Here is a 14,900-nt window from a genome sequence, read left to right as displayed (position 1 = left end):
CATATAGGGCTAAATAGACCTTAGGTGCAACAGGATACCAGCCTCATATCAGCGGACCTTCTAGTATCGAGGAGCCTGAAACTTCAAATTTCTCTCAAAATATGCTTAGTGAACAGATAATCTCTATCCCATATTTTGTGTGCCATAATTGTTGCAAGAGATTGAGTTCAGCCGTCTTTCCTGGCGCACAAGTCAACTATGAATGGATTATTGGAGAGCAATGGTGTATTGGAGAGCAATGGTGTATTGGAGAGCAATGGTGTATTTGTTGCAGAGAAAATTGCGACTATGGCATATTTGTAAGTAAACCATACCAACTAGGATTGCTGTTAACTAACCCTCCTCATGACCCCTGCACAACGAGCCGCTCAGATAGTGAAAGCTCGTGATAAAGAGATGTGGTCATTGTGGTTGTCTCAAAGTAATAAGAGCGAGGCACAAGCCTCTAAAGCACATAGCCCAGGAGCACCGCAGCCTTTCCAACCATTGGGTCCGCTACTCGGAGATACACATCACTTGCAGTTTTATCGTCAATTATTGGTTTCTCTTCTTCCAGAAAACACTTGGCACAAGCTTACACAACATATTGCTACCAAGTTTTCAGATAAAATAACACTGGACAATACTCTGTTGGAAAAGATTAACGGGCAGGCTGAGTTATCAAGCAATGGTAAGTCATTGCCAGGCTGCGAGTGGACTGCAACTTGGCTGAGTTGTAAGCAGATTATATCACAGCCCTGAAGTCCGCCCTGCTTCAGCTTCCATTTCAGGATCTGAAGTTGTCTGTATGCAACAACCGGAATGCATTTGGTGGAACAGAATATCGAGTGATAGAAAAATCCTAGACGCCTGGATGTTAGGAACGGGGAACCGTCAGCCGCAGCCAGGCTGGTTTTCGGGCTCCCGACAGTGCAAGGATGCTGGTGGAACTAACACTGAAAAATCTTGTTCTTATAGTATCGACGCAGTTGCCGCAGTCCAACACACGAAGCTTTCTCCGGCATCCACCTTACGGCCTAAAAAGCCCACAGGCGGAATTGAAAAACGGCGGAGAGGCAGGCCTTCCGGCTCCGGTACTCTATGGAGAAAGGGCCCTGGAAAAATAGAACCCGAAGACAAGAATCGTGTTCACGGTACATATGCAGAGCTTCTTCGGCAATGTATGCTGGCCGCACCAGACTGCAAACTAAAACTTAGGGACATATATGCCTGGTTCGAGCAAAATACCACAAAATGCAAGGCTGGGTCATTCAAAAATACGATCTGCCAGACTCTTTCCTTAAATCCTGTACGTTTCCCAAGCTATATACACTTGCTCGGTCTCCCCGACATGTTTTTTATAGGATAATACTTAACAGGCCTTCTAGGCATTCGAACAGGCTCCAGAAAAATCGTCAACTGGAAAAAGGCGGCATGCTGGCGCTTGACCAATGACGCAGCGGAGAATGGTGTGAAGCCAACACGTAAACAGGCCACTGGAGTTAATTGAGGCGGTGCGCCAAACGACAAGATAGGCAGGATGGGGTACAGAAGAGGCTTGTGTTAAGTATTAATCTAGGAGTCTGTTTAATTTATTTCTTATCTTCGAGCTTGTACGCTCATTGGCCAATTTTATTTGATTTTTCCGTTGTCATATTTCTAAAATTACTATGTCTGGCAAGATAAACATGCTATCCCGAAATGTCAAGGCCTGCGAAAATGCAATGGCTAAGATGGATCTCACAGGCCAGACCATACACAGCGCCGTGTAGAAGACTTGCCGAAAATTCTGCCCGGCATCAACCCTTTATGCTTCCAAATATTGATGAAGGAAATTTTGCTGTTGCACAGCATTACCACGTACGGTTCACCCGTTCTTATCGTGCCCCACTGGACAAATCAAGCCATTGGAATGCAGGGATGTCAACGAGCAAAACATATCCCTTCGCATATGTACTTCGTGCACCAGGTAAATGTACGTTTACCTGGTTTGTAGTCATCTGTCCCTGATAATTTTCACTCAATGCACGTATTATTTATATCTGTATAGTGCGAAGTCACTTCATCTGTACACTTTCCCTCGAACTAGCAAGGCTTGTTGCTTGCGGAGCCAAAGAGGTTCGAATCAATTCTCCAAATCCAAAAATTGTCCCAGGAATGATCAACATCCTTAATTTTCAGCTAGCGTTGCCATCAGAATTACTAGGCACCACATGGAACCGCGTAATAGACGCGATCATAACTATCCATGGGAGTACTGTGGCAAGGTACTTTGCTCTACATTCATTTGAAAGTAGTCTGTCTAATAATATCCGAACAGACTTTCAACCGCAAATCGGACCTCTGCAGACACTATCGAATACACATTAATGAAAGACCACATCACTGCCCAGTCAAGGACTGTAGCAAGAGCTTTATTCAAAGCAGCGCATTGACTGTCCACATCCGAACCCACACTGGGGAAAAGCCTCACATCTGTGAACACGAAGGTTGTCGAAAGGCATTCTCTGACGTTTGTGACTCCGTCATTGTGTTCGATCCCTGCAATTGCTGATAAATCTCTCCAGGCGTCAAGTCTAGCCCGCCATCGAAGAGTTCACACTGGGAAGCGGCTATACGTCTGCCAGGAACCTACATGCAAACTAAGGTGAGATTGGAATGTACGCATGGAGACCTGGCGTTGCTAACACGGTCACGTAGCTTTTGTCGCAAAACCACCCTGACCAAACATCAACATCGCTCGCATCCCCGGGCACGGAGACTCGACAACCGGAAGATGCAACATCCGAGCATTTGTGCCAGACTCCGATTATTAATACTTCCATAGCGAATGGCCGGTATCTCCTCGCCCAGCAACCCTATTACCCTCACTCATCTATGCTGGTGAACCAGCTCTACCCTCCAGAAAAGATGCCTATGACACCAGCTGCCATGCGGAAGGGATCTCAATTGTTGCCCACAATGTACCCGTGACATCCCCATGACATACGGCATGTTCGGCAACAATTAATGCTGCAACTCATGCATCAGCGGTACGCCCTATGCTGTTCAGGCCAGGTATTACCGGAGTTCCAGCATCCCTTTGTAGACGTGCCAACGGCGGAAGGACAACGCCCCATAGTTAAGTATCCTCTGAATTTCCGGTAATTCATTACAGCTGCGTCCGAATGAAGACGGTGGTTGCTCCTCTTCCTCCCCTTAATCTTGACATTCATCCGTCATCACCTGCAGCATCAAATAAGCCGGCTAATTAGTAATATTAAAGGTGTCCAACATTATGAGTCCCTTCCAACTATGCGACATATATATATTAAAGTTATAAATATACCACGCCTCCCAGGCCCTCCTTTGAACAGAATTTAGAAAATATAAGTGATGTAATGATAGGCTGATTTCTGTATTCATCACAGAATACTATGTCAGGACCCTGCTATTGACTCCGGAACCCGCCTTTTGAAGAGGTAGCATGGAGAGCGTTGCCGAATAGCCCGCCCTGTGTGTTGACACCGGCGCCTTTCTCTAGTGGTGGCTGGACGACCTCCTTGTTGCCTTGTGAGGAGGCAGCAGGGAGAGCGTTGTCGTCGTACCCCCTATCCCGCTCGTTGATATCGGCGCCTTTCTCTAGCGGCAGCTGCACGACCTCTTTGTGGCCTTGAGAAGAGGCAGAATAGAGAGTGTTGCCTCTGTACTTCCAACCCCGGCTTGACATCGGCGCCTTCTGCCCGCCATCTCCGATCCCGTCTTGTTTGACAATCCCGTTGAAGGAACACAATCAAGCTGGCAGGAAATAAATGACGCAGCTTCTCTTCGCAGGATGGGTTGCTGAACAGAATGTTCAGTGGCTTCTCGAGCCTACCCAAGGATAAGATAGAACTCACTTCCGGAAACCGGCATTGACATTAGCACCCTAGCCGTCTCCTCCGAAGACATTAGCCCGAGTCGTGAGAAGAAATTCTCTCCGTCTGGAGCTGGATTCTTCAGCCGTCGGCTTAACGAAGATCAGGGTCCGACTGGCGAGAAGAAGCGCAGGAGAAGTACTCTCACTAAAGCGGCGAGTTTCTTTATCAACGCGAAAAACTCCCTTACCCTGAACGGCACGCAGGAAACCCCTTCTATCAGCACCAGCCTGCGGGTCCCGGAAGGAAGCCCACTACAGACTGGGGAAGATGGACCCGGCCCTGAATGTCTCTCAAGGGTCATTCAATAACTCAGCCGGAGAATCAATACCCACACCTCGGTCATCTTTCCGTGTCTTATAACAAAAGCAGGCATGAGATTTCATAGGCCGATTCAGATGGATGCAATAAAGAAAAAGACCTTACAACCCCTTCGTTTAGTGGATATACAGAGCTGATGGTCCTAGGGAACCAACTCCAGCAAGAAAAATGGAGCTAAGAAAACTCAGCATAAGCAGGCTAAAGGGATTTGAGAAAGATGAAGAGGGAACAAAGAAAAGGTAGAAGAAACGAGCCCAATGATTAGCGCGCGGCCTAGATTCAAAATAGCTATGGAACTATGGCACTACCAAGAGCTATATGATACATGATCGAAATCGACAAAAGCAAAATATGACACTGGGTATAAAAGAATTCGTAGATCATGGTTGCCATTCCAGTGGGTAAACAACATTATACGTTGTATTGCCAAACATAAAATCAAGTAGTGAAGGTTTGGCAAGCCCAGTTTATCAGCGCAGCTCAAAAACCTATATCTATTCTTCCTGTCCTCCCCGAAGGCGATTACAAGATAAAGCGAATATACAACTCAGGCAAGTCGTAGCGCATGATGTATATGTCGTGGTCCAATTAACCTATCATTGACTGGAATGAGCAGACAGATTCTTCTCTCAATCTCCTCATCGAGAATATAAGCTTCGGATATTCAGAAGTGCCTGGACAGCAGGAATCGGCACCGGCTGCGTGGGTTAAAAATATGGAACCCTGATGGCTCTGTATTCGGGAATACAGAGGAGATGCCTCCCTTGTTCTCCAACGCGCTCGACGACTGTATTCCCCCCAGCCTGGCAGATAAAGAGGCCTTCAGTTCTCCACTATAGCCCACGACCTGCTTTTGTAGGATATTTGCAAGAGTCTGTGCAGTGCTCGCCGGACTTCCGTTTGCGCTGTTACAGGCAAAGAGAAAGAGTCTTCCGTACGGCTGCGCCGGATTCAATAAATGCGGAGCCACTACTCTCATGCCCTTAATAAATCTATCAGGCTCCATGAATAGAGCTTCGGCATAAATCCCAGTGTTCTGGCCCATTAGCTTACCCTCTGCCCCATGGGTAAGGATTCCCCGCCAGGCAGGGGGGTTACCTTCTATCCGCTCGAAATATATCAACGGGGTCTCCTCATTCATGACTCCCAAGACTTGCAGGGCGAGTGCCATATCTACAGAGTCATTGGAGGCACTCGAAAGCTTGCCCGCCACCTTGCCGAGGGTCTGGACGCCCTTTGCCAATGCTCGTGCGGCGAGGACTCCCGCCTCTGCACCGACACCTCCCCAGACGGCATCGGAAGCGAGGCTACTTCATGTCGGGAACTCTCGTTCCGATAAAGCATCATAGGTAATGCCAGCCGCGGCATCTGAAGCCGCGCCCACAGCGATGGCGACACCGACCTCGATGGCCAGCGAGGCACCACCTGTGAGGATGCCTGCCGCAATGCTGGCTAGTATGCCGACACCAGCTAGTGTTAATATTCGCCCGAGGGAGCTGGTACTGACGCTGCTGGATCGGCCTGAGGGATCGGAGCGGTTGATGGGATCTCTGAGGAATTACCCGTAGGGGTTGATCTCTCCTGTCTTAAAGGGACACCAGCCATCTGGAGAATGGAAGCGCCTCAGGACTGGATTGTACACGCGGTAACCATTGCTGAGATGGTACCACCCCGTGATGGGATCGCGCCACTGGCCATTGAGGCCAATTGGAGATCCTCCTGTGCTGAAGCCGTACAGAGTGTACTTCCGCTGGGAGACTTGGGCGGTGTTTTTGCTTGCACCGAGGCCAAGACGGACTGGTTCACATCACAGGCCCAAGCTGGGCATCTGTATTGCCCTTGCTATCCTTGCACGTCTGGCCCCAGTAGGTGCTCCTATCTGAGATGAAGCTCGTTTGACGGTGCCGTTGGTGGTTACCAGAAGCACTCCGCGATAGTGGAGATGCGTATCCGGCTTCCCATTGACTTGTTAACATACAAGCTTTCCAGTGGCGTCGTACTGGTAGCTGCACAGCTTCTTGCCAGCGGCGTCGTGCACAGCCCTTAAACGGCCCCTGGTGTCGTACTCCAGGCTTCTCCGGACTTTATCCTGGGTTAAGCAACCGTTTTTGTCATACTGCAGATCGGAACCAGCTGAGTCGGTCTCCCAAATTTGTCATAACGTAGCGTATGCTTCTGACCGTGACCATCCTCATAGGAGAGCAACTTCCCATTCAATAAATAGGATGACTTTGCATTAAGCTGAACTCTATTCTGCATCTCGATCCTCTCTAACGCGAGCTTTCCAGAGATTAGCATCTCGCGGCTGACGGTACTGTAGCTGTTTCTCATCTGAAGGACCGCCCCAGTCTGATTGTTATACTGGAATGGGTCAGTAAAGCCGGAACTCTTCATGCTCGTCATGGAGAACTGTGGAGCGGCCTTGTAGTCCATATCATGCGTGTTCCCTTTAGAGATGATTATCGGCTTTGGCTATGGCGCATTTGGCGCATAAGTAAGAGTGCCACTGCGTTACCAATACTCTGGTGTGCAAGACGATCTAGACCATCATAGTCTCGAAGGCCTTCTGTTTGGTTTTTGCACTTCACCGAAGCCGTGATAGGCGATGTGCTATGAGGCACATACTCGGTCTGCATAGACAACGACTCGCCGGGCCATGAAGTCTCAACAACGCGATTGAAGCTGTCTACCTTGTACTCTGTCGTCTGTCCCAAAGTATCGGTCTGATTGATTAGACGGCCCCAGCAGTTAAATTCAAAATCTTTATTGCCGTATATAGTACCATCTAACTTAAGAATAGCGAGCTGGATGACCTGCCCGGATGCTTGGTCGTGGACCTGGTCAGACTCTTGCCGTCAATGCCGGTTGTCTTGGCCTGGAGGATTGGATCGACGGATGAAATGGTGGCAACGCCAGCATGATTAATTGTCTTGCAGACTTGACCCCAGTAATCATATTCCATCATCCTCTTGGTGCGGAGTTCTGTCCCGGTGGAAGTGATCCAGTTAATGTCCTTAATATCGGTACACTGGCCTAGGGCATTATAATTGAGCTGCTGGACTATACGGAAGTCTCCGGCACCACCGTTTTCCGATTTATTATACTGGAACTTCCTCTCCATCGCATCGTGTATAATTCGCGTCCTGTACCCTCGGGCATCTGTCAGGGTGAGCTCGAGTCCCTTTCCGTCCTTAGAAAGGGTGTATTCGTGTTTCCGCATTGCTTTATACAGTGTGCCTGTGCCAATCTTCACCTTAACAACACGACCTATTGCACCGTGCTTGGATTCCACTCGCACCCTGTGTTGATCCGCCTGGCTCATAGTTGCTCCGGTGAACTGGCTACAGACCACCTCACTTTGGACAGCAAGGCCATCGAAGCTCATTATTTTGATCTTTGTCTTCAGGCAATGGGCTTGGGTATGGCCATACTCAAACAACCGCATACTTGGGTACTCCCCATTCAGCTTGTTAATGTGCTGCCGAACATGGCCATGGTCCACAGAGTCTGGATCGTTCACATAGGAGTGTTCTGTGCTCATAAAATGCTTGCCATTCTCTAGTGACTGCTACTCCTTTGCTACAACAAAATAATCGGCGTATTTCGCTGCTGCCGAAATAGAAGGCAAGCCGCCCGTATTTATACCCCTTTTACTCCTGATTGGACCTCCACCCATTGAAGCCTTGGTTTCAGTCTTCAGATATCGTACAAAACCATGTGGGTTAGGAGGACAACCGCCTTCTTCTCCCGTCGCAGGGAAGTACTAATTTCTAGACGTGATTCCATCCGGCATTTTGTCTCTGTTGGAGTTTCCCACTCGTCGAACGAGTACGAAATCTTTTAAGCAAAAGCTCCGTCCAGGGCCAAGTTAGCATACGTCGTTTCCACAAGGCTTGGCAGCTAATACTGTGCAGGTTGGTCTTCAAACCTCCGTCCGTCAGCAGCGTGGTAGGTGACGTCCTTTGTTGCACACTTTGTGTAATGCTGCCGCTTGATGCTGAGAGTTAGATGGAACTTGTTGTATGGGTATTTGGTCGTCGCACCGCCTTTAACTTGGACGGTCGAAGTGTACTTGTAATCGGCAGGGGAGGAGTAGTATATATTGTTACGTCTGTCACTCCAGTCGTTCACCCCGCCATACCCCAAGAAGTTATGATGGTCATTCCCTGAATATGAGTAGAAGGTTTTGATTGGAGGCTGTTTTTGCCAGGATATACTGTGTGGCTGAGGGGCACCTCTGGAAAGACAAAGCCCGTCGGCTTATAGGTCATCATCTTAACTAGGCCAGTCGGGCTGGTGACTTGGCTGAGGAGATGTAAATTTGTAATCTTTTTATAAATAAAATTCCAGCCTTGAGCATCAGTGCTAGACTTGCCATCTCCAGGCAGCTTTACATGAGACAGTCTCTTGTCTTTCTGGGTAAGAACGAAAGTACCGCTCTCGGGAGTTTCGGGGTGGCAAGTGACTGTGGAGGAGCCAGACTCGCATTTGATGGTGAGTAAATCCTGCGACCCATCGCTGACTTTGGTGAGCCGGGGAACCGACAGTACAGGCGTCCACGATAGCTTCAGCGATCGGCCGATGGCCGCAAAGATCTTAATAGGAACAGACCGCTTGTAGACATTGTTGACGTTTGACAAAATCTTGCGCTGTCCGGACTTGTAGATGACATGATAGTTGGAGCCCTGCTTCTCAAGCGGAAGCTTTTGAGCTTTTGGTCTGTGACACGGAGCTCGCGGAGTCATAGACCCGATACTGCTCGCCGGTTACCAGCGAGATTGTTCGGCCCTGACGATGCTGGTAGCGAGAGAGGTTAAAGGCCCAGCCCTTGCCAAACCCGATATCTTCCGGGTTGAGGGCGTTGTAATTGAGGAAAAGTTTAAAAGTTGGACAGTTCCGAGCTTCTGCGAGCACCTCATAGAGAGTAACGCTGCAGGTATATTGGTCTGTGCGGTTGTCCACCCCATGCAGAACGAAACTTCCAAAGTTAAAGCCTTGAGAATAAATCGTGGAGCCTTCAGATGGCATGATGAGAAGAGGAATAGGTTGGAGGCACTTAGGGATAAAAGACGATGCTCTGTAAGAGCTTGATCCTTCCCCTTCCTGTTAGCGGATATTAAATATCAGACAAAGATACCAGGCTATTCTCCCGATTGCCATGTCCAGTCTCCACCAGGTGGGGTTGCTCTTGGCCGAATGTTGCCAGTTAGACATTGATTGGCATCTAGGGCTTATTTTCAGCTCTTTTGTGCCTGCGCCACTATTCCTTCTAACGTGCTGATCGCCGTGATGTGTCCCGCCAGGTCGAGACGTGCAAAGGATTCCACCACAGTGTGACTGATGTCTTGTGGTCGCCAGTCATAGTCTTCTGTTCCTGCGTTGACTGGGGTATAGGTCTGTGCACACTCGTGTTCGTTTTCCTTGGTGTATCCTTCGATATCACTCTCGGGTTGCTGAGGATGAACCCGTGGCTGCACTACAGTCAAGTCAACCCCTGTTTATTTGATGCCCTACTTTCAGGAAAATAACATGGACTAACTGCGACTATCGTCTTACGGGGGGATTTTACATATAAGAGAGAATCGGTGCTGGAGATTTCTATCGTCTAAACGCGAAATTGTACTAAGTGGGGCATCGACTAAACGGGGAGGATATCCACTGGTCGCGCCGAGGCCTTGAACGGGGATCGGCAATGAACAGATGGTGGGCCTATGAGCGTGTCTCTCCCGCAACGGTGTGATGTGCAGATCACAGACGAGCATAGGGGCCTAGCCGTAGCACTGAAAAGCGGTGTGGGTAGGTGTGCTACGGCTATGTAGTAAATATGATCCGGTCGCACTACTGACGGGAAGGATTATTTATTTTGCACCTCTTGCCGCGTGAGACTTATGTGCTTGGCGTATCCAGGTAATACTCCAGGCTTGGTGGATCATGCCAACCTAGGTGACTGGGTTGGCCAAAAAATTACTATTTAACAATCCAATCAATTACATAGCTTACATACCGTAATCCAACAAAATGATCCTTCTAAAAATGGATCGCCCAATTGCTGATCTTTACGCTTGTCACTACAACACATATTATTACTATCTAGATGCTGCTTATAATGAACCATTACTTTAGATAAGGTCATAAGTAGATGTATATTTGGTCTAGGATGGTTGGGAGATCAGATCTGACAAGTATTGTAACTAGAAAGATCGTTCATGTTCGGGAGAAGCAACTAAAGGACAGTGAACGTAAGTATTCCGCTGTTTATTACAGTATTCTAATACTTACACAGTAACTCTCTTAAATTCTCCAAGGGACCGTCAATATACCCTTCTTTCTGATACTTGCTAATGAAATTATATCTGTGCTAGGTTAGGAGTAGGTGCTTATTCTCACATTGTTAAACTTACACGAAGCTAGAACAGTCATCGTTTAGTGTGTCCGGATATTCATGTGCACCCACCATGTATACAAAGTCTCTCATACTTGGGCATAAACGTTGGGGCTTAAACTCGAGACCTACAGAGCGTTTGGCGAGGATGTTGTCAACCCATTTCAGATTATATCCTCTATGTTTAGTCGCTGCGGCTTTCTGACGACCGTAATGAAAGATGAGAGTCCAGTGGTTCTGACAAGCTACCGACTTCCACGGGTCCGCAACTCCGAGATCCCAAGTACGTAAAGCTTCCATGGATAGATCACAATAAACTTCGATGCAGTCTATCTTGAGTTCGGGCTTGCAACGGGAAGCAAAGTCCAATGTATGAGACATGGTAAAGAAAACAAACGTTTAAGGAAACAAGAAAGAGCTTATGATTTTCTGAGGGACCTCTAGAGCAGTGAGAATAATTCAGATGGCTCACCAGTATGGAACTACCAGGGCAAATAGTGAGAATTTATATTTCACGAAAGACCGGCCTAAAACCCTCTACTAACAGCAGCGCGTTAGTCAAAGTTCCCAGGCGTGTTCCACTCCCCCAATTTAATTGATTAGAAAAGCAAATACCCCTTCGGAATTCATTTTACAGCCGAGCTCCAATAATACGCCTGGTGGGTATGTAACACCGGTAGTCACTTGGCCGATTAGCCTTGGGATATTTAACCTTATTGGATCCTTTCTGGTAAGAGCATCTAGCCAGGGAACAAAGCATGACTATTCATCCTTTCCTTATCTTTTGGGTTGCCAATATTCATGCATCTCACTGTTTCTATGTGGTACCAGGAGAGACAAGGGATGTTGGGACTAACTTCCCCGCTTTCCCACAGGGCTTTTACACGGCCTAGGTGTTATTTTAATACATATATTTTCAATACATCAGAATATGTTGGAAATGGGTCCAAGGAGGATGCAGCTGCGCATGATGGGATGACCACTACATAGCACGGGAATATTTTTGATACAGCTAATGAAATTTGGATCAGTCTATAGTCAACCACACTAGGGGGAAGGAAGGTGTCTTGTCTGACCTATTATAGGACATAAGATAAGTGTTCTGTCTATAAAGCAGCCTTCAGGTCCCTACTTTGATGTCATAGTTACCCCTTGCTTAGTTATCCTCTGATATTCTTTTCTCTAGCAACGACTGAACTTTGAACAGATTTTAAATCGGTAGCTTACCATGGTTGGTTAAAGGCCCATAAGATTGTTATAATGCTTGCTAAATGTTACTGTTCAAGGTTATTCTGCATGATTCTATGATTCGCTTTCCAGCCCTGTTGGCGCTAAAGTGTTTACAGTTACGGGGTCTGGGAATATTGGCTCTTAAGAGTAAGAGCTTCCTGCTTAATCTGAGCCCCGAAGCCAAATCCCTTCTGGATATCTGCCAGTCCCTTTGGGAAAGCAGATTCCGCAGTGCTGACGTCTGTCGTCTGTCGGAGGACAAGCTTCTCCACGAGTACGCTGAAGATTTCTTGGAAAAACTTAACTATGATGGGCTACTTATGCTCTCTCTCCTTACTTGGCACTTTAATGCGTCAGTTCACAACTTTCCGACGGCGGCCCTGCCTCCTCGAGAACTCCTAGAGTTTTTCTCGCGATCAACAGGGAATCTCGAGCAACTATGTGAGATTCTTTGGAGTCGATACAATGCATTTTCAGAGCGGAAATTGACGCTAGGGGCTTTTAAGGCCAAATTCAAGAAACTTGTGAGCTTTCTTGAGCATGGATCTGGCTTATACTTTCTTGCATCTTCTCGGTAGGAGATGGCGAGCAATATGTACTACAATATGTATGTATATTACTTTGCAACAATAAAAGTCAAGCAACCTGACATTCTTGAACCGTACTTTTCCATAAGTGAATGCACAGTATCTCATCTCCTTTTCGATGATCTTGCAATTTCATTTTTATTTGCTGGATGCTACCTTGCATGTACCCATGGCAGGTCGGCAAAAGGAAGAGAATAATAATAAGTATCTATATGTGCGACAATCGTTCATGGTTAGTTTTTAAGACTATCTTAGTGCCTATATGTGCCGTATTCTACTCCCTTCAACAATAGGTAGGGGGGGGATGTGGTTGGGGGGTCATCAGCAACGCACCCTGTGTGAAGGGTTCATAATTAATGCTCTCCTTGCCTTGGCCCTATACATCAATCCATTCCTACATAATAAGATATGAACATAGAAAAATAATTCTGAATATGGGCATTATATTGTTGGACAAAGTGGTGGCTGACTTATCTTTTCAGCTTGAATGTTCTGCCCAACAACTATCTCTGGTGATAGGGAATGAGACGGGCGGATAGGGTGGTCTGGCCATTGACCCAAATAGACTTGCCAAGGGTGATGTCCGTACGACCGATCAAGCCAGGTCCATCTACACGAAATGCAGTGTAGACAGCCTGAGAGATGTTCAGGGGAGTCAAGGTTGGTTTATACGTGCGGAGGAGGGTGAGTGTTCCCATCTAGTTAATACAGTCAGTGGAATTTCATCAACAGTCAAGCCACCACAGCCTTATGCCTTTGTATAGTAGGTCCCGGACGGGAATAAGGTGCACATCAATCTCAGTTTTTGGGGTAACAACGCCCGTGCAATCCGGTCCTATCTCATTCTCCTTGGCAGAGAAAGCGTCCCATCGAACCAGTTGTTTATCTGGGGAATAAAAATGAGTATTTTAGCTTCCACTTCCTTATCATCTAGGACTTGCAGACAATGTGAGCAGTTGCTCCAGCCCTTAGTAACTGGCTGCTGGGTAGCAAACTACAAGCCATATCTCTGCATTCACTGTCGACATTTTTGTGGCTACGCGGCTGGCGGTCGAAATGAACCGGGGCGGCATAATTCAGGCGATGGGGGAGAGCATAATTGTTCAGGCAAACAAATTTGGTAGACAGGTGCAATCGACCTTAGAAGTTTTCAATTTAATCTGTTTGATACCTCAGATAAAATGAATCTTAACAGTCTGCAATTGACTATGATCTGTGGTGGATGGGTTGTTGCTATGGGGCTTGTCCAAATCTTCGCCATAGTGTTCGAGTACTGTACATACTGAACATCAAAGCATTTATTGGCTAGCGGCAAGTCGTGAGCGGGGATTGAAGCCCCGAGGGGCATCTGATAGCAGTAAAGAAATGGTTTGAAATCGGATTTTCTCATACCGAGACCGTTGTGGGTTTCGTCTTTCTCCGTTCAAAAATGGTTATACAATGTATCCGAGCGAGCAAAACCACGAAGACATTTCGGACAAAGAAATCTGATCGGTGTCTTCTTCAGAGTATTAAACTGCCTCTCGGTCTTAGGCATTTTACATTTAGAACACAGGAGGAATACCAGCAGGTTGGAGTTATGAAAAGTTCGACTCTTCAGATTGTCCTGTTAGTCACAAGACGCGGTACGTAGTCCATCTTACCCCACTTGAAACAATACGTGGTTGCTGCGGGAAGATCAGGGCCGCTTCTGTCTCTCCCAACAGAGCAGTTTCTTGGCTGTGGATGCAGTACTAACGAAATCTTTAGGAGGCAGCAAGATCCAAAGCTCGACCAAATATGTTACTCCAGCTACCTAGCACATAATATTACAATACACATTAAGTACTAGGATACCATCACTAGTTAGTCGAAGATCCTTACAAAGCCGTCTACGTTTCTGTTCGAGTAGACTGGTCCAGCATGATCAGTCGTGAGAATAGCATACCGCACAAGCCCTTTCATAACCGCCGTACTCTTGACTGGTTTCTTGATGTCATCCTTAGCCTAACACTCATTCAATGCGGTATCATCAGGGCCGCCAAATGACCAGTTGTTCCAGCTCATGATATTGCTCTCAGCGTGGGTTATTTCGCCTTACGGTAGGTAATTGGATGGAATCGAGACCGGGTTTATATCAGAGAGTAAATCAAGCTCATGCGGCCATGCTGACTGGGTGGATATAAGCATCGGGTCTTAGAGTGGATTAGTTTTGTTGTTTTTATTACAGCAGTGAAGACATACCGGCCAAAGGACCACTGTCACTAGTTGTGTCTGGAGATGTACACTGACTCTCAATATCTTGTCCATAGTGCTTGACTATAAACAGGACCTCGAAGCGCTTAGAGCCAAATGGCAGCTCCTCAGCGGGGATTGAAGCCCTAAGAGCCTTTTGATAGCAGGAGAGGAACTTTTTAAAGTCAGTGTCTCCCACACTCAGGCCAGCATGGACCTCATCCTTTTCGTCTCGAAAGTGGCGGTATAAGGAATCTGAACGGGGGAAGCCTTGAAGACATTGGGGACAAA

General features: G+C 47.2%; 5 protein-coding genes across 5 annotated transcripts; 2 read left to right on the top strand and 3 right to left on the bottom strand.

Moving 5' to 3' along the window:
• Positions 1-345: 345 nt before the first annotated feature.
• PTC1_3 (Protein phosphatase 2C 1) lies at positions 346-4,186 on the top strand (the record flags this gene model as incomplete). The annotated part of the gene is made up of 6 exons (XM_033576380.1): positions 346-670; positions 724-781; positions 835-1,160; positions 2,547-2,626; positions 2,680-2,930; positions 3,883-4,186. 6 exons carry the CDS (start codon positions 346-348, stop codon positions 4,184-4,186), a joined length of 1,344 nt encoding a protein of 447 aa, XP_033421044.1.
• Positions 4,187-5,508: 1,322 nt separating this feature from the next.
• Positions 5,509-6,629, bottom strand: ATNIH1004_011817 (uncharacterized protein; the record flags this gene model as incomplete). The annotated part of the gene is made up of 4 exons (XM_033576379.1): positions 5,509-5,648; positions 5,933-5,993; positions 6,175-6,329; positions 6,377-6,629. 4 exons carry the CDS (start codon positions 6,627-6,629, stop codon positions 5,509-5,511), a joined length of 609 nt encoding a protein of 202 aa, XP_033421043.1.
• A 352-nt stretch (positions 6,630-6,981) lies between these two features.
• On the bottom strand, positions 6,982-9,224 carry ATNIH1004_011816 (uncharacterized protein; the record flags this gene model as incomplete). The annotated part of the gene is made up of 3 exons (XM_033576378.1): positions 6,982-7,727; positions 8,338-8,899; positions 8,967-9,224. 3 exons carry the CDS (start codon positions 9,222-9,224, stop codon positions 6,982-6,984), a joined length of 1,566 nt encoding a protein of 521 aa, XP_033421042.1.
• A 209-nt stretch (positions 9,225-9,433) lies between these two features.
• Positions 9,434-10,959, bottom strand: ATNIH1004_011815 (uncharacterized protein; the record flags this gene model as incomplete). Its single annotated transcript, XM_033576377.1, has 3 exons — positions 9,434-9,672; positions 10,476-10,549; positions 10,598-10,959. 3 exons carry the CDS (start codon positions 10,957-10,959, stop codon positions 9,434-9,436), a joined length of 675 nt encoding a protein of 224 aa, XP_033421041.1.
• An 847-nt stretch (positions 10,960-11,806) lies between these two features.
• ATNIH1004_011814 (uncharacterized protein) lies at positions 11,807-12,386 on the top strand (the record flags this gene model as incomplete). The annotated part of the gene is made up of 2 exons (XM_033576376.1): positions 11,807-11,809; positions 11,865-12,386. 2 exons carry the CDS (start codon positions 11,807-11,809, stop codon positions 12,384-12,386), a joined length of 525 nt encoding a protein of 174 aa, XP_033421040.1.
• Positions 12,387-14,900: the final 2,514 nt, after the last annotated feature.

The sequence above is a fragment of the Aspergillus tanneri genome, assembly GCF_003426965.1.
Source record: "Aspergillus tanneri strain NIH1004 chromosome Unknown AapTan_9_pilon_pilon_pilon, whole genome shotgun sequence".
Lineage (NCBI taxonomy): Eukaryota > Fungi > Ascomycota > Eurotiomycetes > Eurotiales > Aspergillaceae > Aspergillus > Aspergillus tanneri.
This window is presented reverse-complemented; position numbering and strand designations above follow the sequence as displayed.